This window comes from Gavialis gangeticus, unplaced genomic scaffold (genome assembly GCF_001723915.1).
Source record: "Gavialis gangeticus isolate Ggan-Ray unplaced genomic scaffold, GavGan_comp1, whole genome shotgun sequence".
NCBI classification, from domain to species: Eukaryota; Metazoa; Chordata; order Crocodylia; family Gavialidae; genus Gavialis; species Gavialis gangeticus.
In genome coordinates this window covers 5,562,512-5,570,366 of record NW_017728993.1, presented here as the reverse complement: position 1 = coordinate 5,570,366, position 7,855 = coordinate 5,562,512, and the positions used below count along the sequence as shown (strand labels likewise).

The following is a 7,855-nucleotide window of genomic DNA, read 5'->3' as shown; positions in this document are numbered from 1 at the left end:
CATCACATTCAGCCTTTGTTGTTGAAATGTTCCTCTCTTTTGATGTGAATTTACTGACTGGTGCTTCAGCATAAAGAAAGCTCTGAACTATTTTCTCCACAAAAGTTTTTTCTTTCTGTGAATCTACTAATATTTTGGTTTTTCCATCTGAAGATAAAATATGAACACTGACTTTCTTTTTTGCAGACGATGTTCTGTTTAGCTTTTTATTTTTCTTTACAGCTACATTTTGAAGACCTTCTTCTTTTTCTCCATTTAAGGCAAGGGTGTAATCATAGTTGTTCTGTAACACTGGGTTGAAGTTGATACATACTTCGCTATTTTTGTTTTCTAAGTCATACGAGACTTTACCTCTACATACACATGGCCACCTATTCAAAATAAACTTTTGCATATATCTCTCTTCAGAATAAGTTATGGGGTATGTTTCACTTGCTTTCTGTAGGAAAAAAAAATTGAACTTCAGTTTTTTCTTCTGCTACTAATACCCTTTCTATGACATTTGCATAAAGTTGTTCACAAAAATGGCAGAGGCAGAGACCTAGCCAGTAACATCATATACATATCTAAACATCCACATCATACATTGCAGTGCCATATAATAAAGTGTGCTTATTATATATCTTTGATACTTGTTTCCACACTTCACAGACAGTGGGTATTGTTTTTATTACAGAAGACAATAGGAAAAAAGTGAAAAAAGATGCACAGAGGATTCATTGGAAGAAAATTCCCCCACAGCTCTTTACAGTCCTTACACAGATCAAAACAAAATAACTCAAGCAGAAAATACCACAGGAAGTGGAATCAATCATAAGGCCAGGGAAAGGGTTCATTCAGGACATGCCTTAAACTAGCTAAGTTTATTCTTCAGGGTTAAAAAATCTAGGGAGACCTTAGGGCCCAATTGCCCTTTTACTTTGTTATAATAGTGATAATGAAGTTTTAACCCTTAAGCACCATGAACATGAGTATGTGTATTCATCCTTCCTACTCTTTATTAACAGGCTAGAACCATGTGAATATTCATCTCCAACTCCTAACCTCATCTTCAGGCCAAAGAAGTGCCCTGATCCCTATATTCTGTCAAACAAGTCCCAACCCTTGTCCAGTACTAGAACATATTCTCTTACTAACCTTATGCAGTTTACAGCAATTCCTTCCACATGGTCACTAGCTGTAAGTCAGATCTTCCCTAGCTGCAGACCCTAGTGTTATCTGCCTTCTGTCTCATCCTGCTCATTTGCAAACTAAGCAGGACCTGGCAGTAGACCAGGTCAGGTGTGCTAGAATGAGGCCAAGTTGGCACTGTCTTGTCCCAAGAGTGCTACTTTAACCTGTCTTCCAGGAATCAGAAAGACACTCATTGTCTCATCTCCTGCAGAGTTTCTTAATTGAAACCCTAGGAAACTGGCCAGCACTCAAGACATTAAATTTCCTAGGGTTGCCTCCTGGCAAAACTCCATTTACTTCACTGGGACAAGGATTGCAGCTCTGCTGAATGTTACATTGTATTCATGCTATTCCCAGTGCAGACAGTAAAACAGTTCATGGAGTGTAATCCGCTATTGTGGCAATCTGACCTGTTCCGAGTAGATTATCCTCTTAATAGCAATATGCAATAATATAGGTCCTGTAATAAACTTTGTGAAACAAACAGAGCATTATTACCACTGGACTGGGAAATTTTGCCTTTGATGATCCAGCATGGATTATTTTGGCACCAGGCTTTTCCATTTCATCCTCAATGCTCAAGGAAATTAGGTTTTTCTTTTCTTCTGAATTACATTTTTTTGACTCTAAGTTACTCTTCACACTTCCTTGATTAAAAGCACTTTCCTTCAGAAGAGCTTCTTTTCTTAAAATAAAGAAAGCAAACATCCCATATTTAAACCAGAGATGACTCAGATAGTTGTTTGTCACCAGAGACATGCTAAGGCAGCAGTGTTTAAGAAGCATGTGCTAAATTGGGTCACTTAGCTTATCTGAGGTGTTGCTCATATTGCCCAGAGTCAACCTACAATGAGGAGAAAGCAGTGGACTTCGTGGAAATTTAGGGCTAGATTTTCAAAAATGCTCAGTACCCAGCAGGTCTATGGCTAAGTACAGACTGTCAAAAAGCCCAAGGCTGAATCCACTGAATCTTTGCAGGTTAATTTAAACTGTGTAGATTGAACTGAGAAGCAAGTGAATAGACATTCACTTTTGATTCCAGAAACATAGGCACATGCCTGCAGTGGCTCAGGCTAGAAGCCGGGGGCATTAAAGCAGCCCTCCCTTCCCTTTGGCAGTGGCTGGAAGGCTGGAGGGAAGCTAGGAAAGAAATCCTTCAGGTTTCTCCACCCCCTCCCTACTCAAGCTGCAGGGATGGGAGGCATGGCCAGGCCCCAGCAGACCACTGAGTATGATTGGGGAGGGGGGTTTAAACCCCCAGTCTGGCCTGCATAGACCCCAGCCAGGGTGTGCCTGGAGGGGAAGGGGGAAGCAGCCCCTGCTAGGCTTTTTCCCTGCTTCCCACTGGAGGGGCGTGGGGAGGCATGGCCAGACCCTGGCCTGGGCCAATATGCTGAGATAGAAGGGAGGAGTGTGGTGTTTAACCTCCCCCCTGCCAACACAGGACCCCAGCCAGGGCTTGCTTGGCAGGGGCACAGCAGCCCCTGCCTGGCTTTTCCCTGCTCACCACTCCAGCAGGGCGAAGGCATGGCCAAATACCAGCCCCAGGATGACATACTGAGGCAGAGGGGAGGGAGGGAAGTTTAAACCCCCTATCCTGCCTGCACAGGACCCCAGCCAGGGGCTGTCTGGCAGGGGTGCAGCAGCCCCTGGCTGGGGTCCCATGCAGTCAGGAGAGAGGGTTTAAATTCCATTCCCTCCCCTCAGTTTCAGCATGCCAGCCCAGGGATGGCATCTGTCCATGCCCCTTGCCACCTCCACTTGAGCAGCAAGCAGGGAAAGCTTGGCAGGGGCTGCTCTGCCCCCACCAGGCACACCCCAACTGAGGTCCCATGCAGGCAGGGGAGGGGGCTTAAAGCCCCCTCCCTTCCTCTGCTTCATTCTGCCAGCCTGGCCCAGGATTTGGCCACCGCCACCTGCACTCTAGTGGCAAGTGGGGGAAAAGCCTGTAAGGAGCTGCTCTGTCCTTGCCAGGCAAACTATGGCTGGGGTCCAGAACAGGGTTTCCCACCCCCACCCCCTTGCAGCCAGGCAGAGCAGTGATAGTGCTCTGGTTAGGGCCTACCCTGCTCTGCTGGATCTGCAGCACAGTAACCTGGAAATGCTGCAAAGCATCCTGGGATGCTAGAGGACTGCAAGGTAACTTGAACCAGGGAGGGATCTGGGACAGAAGTTCCATAAGCTGATTTCACCTAAGTCAGTTAAGTCTGATACTACATTCAACCAGAATCACCTTAAACCAATTTTAGCCAGTTTGAAAGCAGTTTAAGTGCACTGAACTTCTGTTCTGATACAGGCAAGCTGTTTGAGAAAATTATTCTGGCACACATCCAGGAGGGGCCAGCAGGGGACTGCATGCTTCGGGGCAACCAACACAGGTTCATCAGTGGCAGGTCCTGTCAGACCAACCTGGTGGCCTTTTACGATCAGATCACCAGATCATTAGATGCAGGGGTAGCAGTGGACAGTCTTCCTGGACTTCCGGAAGGATTTTGACACTGTCTCTCACCCCGTTCTCATTAAGAAACTGGGGGGCTGTGGCATAGACACCCACACAGCCAAATGGGTCGCCAACTGGCTGGAGAGCCGCACCCAGAGGGTGGTAGTGGATGGGTCCTTCTCAACCTGGAAGGACGTGGGCAGTGGGGTTCCGCAGGGCTCGGTCCTCGGGCCCGCGCTGTTCAACATCTTCATCAGTGATTTGGACGAGGGGGTAAAAAGCACCCTGTTCAAATTTGCTGATGACACTAAGATGTGGGGGGACGTGGGCACACTAGAAGGAAGCAACAGGCTACAATCTGACCTAGACAGGTTACAAGGGTGGGCGGATGAGAATAGGATGGGTTTCAACACAGACAAGTGCAAGGTGATGCACCTGGGGAGGAACAACCGGCACCATACCTACAGGTTGGGGAACTCCCCTCTTGTCAGCACGGAGGCGGAAAAGGATCTTGGAGTCATCATTGACTCCAAGGTGAACATGGGTCGGCAGTGTGGGGAGGCAGTTAGGAAGGCCAACCGTACCTTGTCATGCATCCACAGATGCATTTCAAGCAGGTCAAAAGAGGTGATCCTCCCCCTCTATGCGGCACTGGTCAGGCCGCAGCTGGAGTACTGCATCCAGTTCTGGGTGCCGCACTTCAAGAGAGGTGTGGACAGCATGGAGAGGGTCCAGAGGAGGGCCACTCGCACGATCAGGGGGCAGCAGGGCAGACCCTATGAGGAGAGGCTATGGGACCTGAACCTGTTCAGCCTCCACAAGAGAAGGCTGAGGGAGGATCTTGTGGCCTGTTATAAACTAGTCAGGGGGGATCAGCAGGCATTGGGGGAGTCACTGTTCCCCCGAGCACAGCCAGGAGTGACCAGGAATAACAGTCACAAGCTGGCAGAGGGTAGGTTTAGGTTAGACATCAGGAGGCGATATTTCATGGTCAGGGCGGCTAGGGCCTGGAACCAACTTCCAAGGGGGTTTTTAAGATGAGGTTAGATGAACACCTTGCTGGGGTCGTTTGACCCCAGTACTCTTTCCTGCCATGGCAGGGGGTCAGACTAGATGATCTGCCAAGGTCCCTTCCAACCCTAGAAACTATGAAACTATGAAACTAGGTTTAAACCAGTTTCTGATCACTTAAACTGGTTTATGTGTAACTTCCATCCCTAGCCTATTTGACATGTGGCGGGCTCGCCACTTTTGCCCGGCTTGGAAAAGGACACTTTGGACTGGTGGAACATTTCTACCAATCAGGTAACAGCTTGCCCTGCCCCTGCTCGGTGGAGGGTGGGGGGGGCGAGGAGCCCCTGCACCTGATTGAAGACTGTGCTTTGCAGGTCTGGCAGACTTCAGGGGCAGGGCCTCCACTGTAAATAAAAGCCCAGCATGCTCAGCACACTGGGCAGAGACAGGAGGGATGTTGGAGAGGGAAGAGCCTCCACCGGGATCCCGTCTTCACCCCAGCAGTGTGCAACCTGGCACAGGTTCTGGGAGCCGCGTTGAGGCATCTCGAGCCTTCATCTCAGCAGAGGGCTGGATGGAGCAGTGTGCAGACTGGCACTTGGAGAGCTGGCCTTGGGAGCAACTTGAGGCTGCTCAGGTTAGCCCTGTCATAAGCCAGATAAATGGAGCCCTGCAGTGTGGCCTGGCTAAAGAATTAAAAGAGCCCCGGAGCCTAGAGCAGGGGAGGCCGAAGCGTAAGGCTAGGTAAACCCAGCCAGCAGCGGTTAGGTTTCTCCCCACGAAAGCTGGAAGAACCCTCGGTGCCCAAAGCAGGGCACAGGGCCAGGAGGGTCTCGAAGTGACGCAGACAACGCTGGTAGGGCCTCTGATTGAGCAAAGGGCTCTGAGGCCCAGTCGACAGCAAGTGAATGGTTGTCATTCCTCTTTGATTAGCAGACAACTACCCACCTCTCCAGTTTACAGAGCAAAGTCAGTTCATCTTTTTAGTGCAGCCAAATCTGCAGTAGGATATAACACAGCTTGGCCATTCAGAGAAACACTACAAAAGGGCTCAGCGGGAGAGAACAATTTTATATCCATTGGAAATTGGAAGGGTATTTGAAAGTAGATAACATGTAATTTCTGGTTAGAAACTGAGCAGCCCCTAGGGTTAATGATTTTGTCCTTGCAAAAACTTACACCAGATCTCTCCCTTGTGGAAGATATAACCAGAATGACCTTTCAGCTTTATAGTAAAATAGTATTTTCAGCAACAGTAAAATAAGAAAGAACCTAAAGGAAGTACTTTCAGTTGCCTGCCCCTGGAGCACTGATTTAATATTGACACAGAAGGGAGGGAACTACCTACTGAATTGCCCAGAGCACTTTACGCTTCACAAATCTACACAATCCAGGAGGTTCTCCACTCCAAATACTCTACACCTCCACTCTGTCCAGGCCTAACCTTGTTTTTTTGTGCCATTTAACTATTGAATGAGGTCATAATTAGAAAGGAAGAGTCAGATATGAACTCCTGAATTATTGGGAGCTGCCATGCAGTATGTCATTTATAAGATAATTTCACTTAAATTTGCAATACTGTTTACACTACAACAGTACTTACCCTGCCTTCTGATCATCTGATGACAAAAGCCCATTGACACAGACACAGACTTTATTGTCTCTTTCTAGCTGTTGAGCAACAGTTTTGCCAGATTCACCATAAGTGCTGTATTGTCCTAACTCGTCTCCTGAAAGGCAAGTGAGTTTTCATACATGATATGTAAATATGGACATATAGGAAATAAAAGTTACTTCTGGGAAGATAATATTAGACACCAAGCACTGTGAAACATCTTTCACTAAATTATATCAGTGGTTTAAACTGAATGATTCTAGCCTACAACTTTGTATAAAAGATGATTTATTTGAATACAATTCAGCCACAGGGACTCCTTCAGAGCAAGAAACCCAAAATAGTAATAGAAGTGTGGTAGGGCAGCTAGAATCGCATATCAGGATACACTGCATCTTCTTGCAGTCGGTCAGGCTTGGGGTCGGTCCCTAACTGATGGGACGCTCTGTTGTGAATTATAGTGCACTGCACTCTTGGCTCATTGAACACTGAATTATTAACAGCATCCTTAAAGCCACACTTCAGCTGGTTGTACACTGGTGCACAAAAGTATAAAGAAACTGAAGAGCTTGGCTTCCAATTCAGTTTCTGCAAAGGGAATCACAAGTACAGGACAAGGGAGACTCAGGGCAAAGAGCAATAGTAAGGGCTAGATAGAGACGTACAAACATCCTGCCTATAGGTGGTGCTGAGGCCTTGCCACCAAGGAACTACAAGGCGCTGTGTCTCCCTGGGGTATTGTGGCTTCATGCCAAACTACCCCAGGGAGACGCAGTGTATTTAGTAAGCGTGCAAATGTAACTAAGAGAAAAATCTGAGGACAGTGCAGCTGCATAGATGTAAGTGAAGGTGATATTCACGGCTCAAAACATTTATTGCTAGGGTTAATGCCCCAAGTCAGAAATGACTTCATTTGTTTGTCAGATCTTAGGCTGAGTTGACAAGTCAAGCAGTTAAAAAAATATCTTTTACTTGTAAATAGAGCAAAAATCGATATGGAATCACTGAGACACCAGAGAAACATCCCCATGTGGAGGGGTGCATGGCTGCCATTGCATACACCCCTGCACATGGGCTTGGTGCAGAGCAAATTGTCCCAGGGTGGGTAGGGGAGGCTGGGGCCAACACCTGTGCTGGTCCTAGCAGCCTTACCTGGGGTCCTCGGGCCTCCTGGGGCAGCAGCAGCAGAAATCTGGTGCCTCAGAGCCTGGCTAGTGGTCAGAGCATGGCTCTAGCTGGCCAGTTTGGGTGGTGTATGGTGCTGCCACGTGCAGCACACTACTTTTTTCAATGGCATTTTTTGTTGACACTGGGATTTCCCAGTGTCAAAAAACCCCACAGCACTGCTAATTAGTAGCACAGCAAATGGGTTCACATGCAGTTTGCAGCAACTCAAAGCGGGAAGCAGCCCCTGGTAGGCTTTTCTCCTGCTTCCCACTGGAGAGGGTGGGGAGGCATGGCCAGGCCCCAGCCTGGGTCAGTATGCTGAGACAGAGGGGAGGAGAGGGGATTTAAACCCCCTCCCCTTTCCAACATGGGACCCCAGCCAGGGTTTGCTTAGCAGGGGCACAGCAGCCCCTGCCTGGCTTACCCGTGCTCACCGCTCCCGCAGG

General features: G+C 48.0%; 1 protein-coding gene across 1 annotated transcript in view; it reads right to left on the bottom strand.

Annotated features, from left to right (window-relative positions):
- The window catches only part of SLC35D1 (solute carrier family 35 member D1), a 63,641-nt gene that overhangs the window by 44,767 nt on the left and 11,019 nt on the right, over positions 1 to 7,855 (bottom strand). The window contains exons 8-10 of the mRNA XM_019528290.1: positions 6,231 to 6,357; positions 1,672 to 1,858; positions 7 to 439 (exon numbers count right to left, since the gene is read on the bottom strand). Coding sequence (XP_019383835.1) covers positions 7 to 439; positions 1,672 to 1,858; positions 6,231 to 6,357 — 747 coding nt within the window. The remainder of the gene's footprint in view (positions 1 to 6; positions 440 to 1,671; positions 1,859 to 6,230; positions 6,358 to 7,855) is intronic.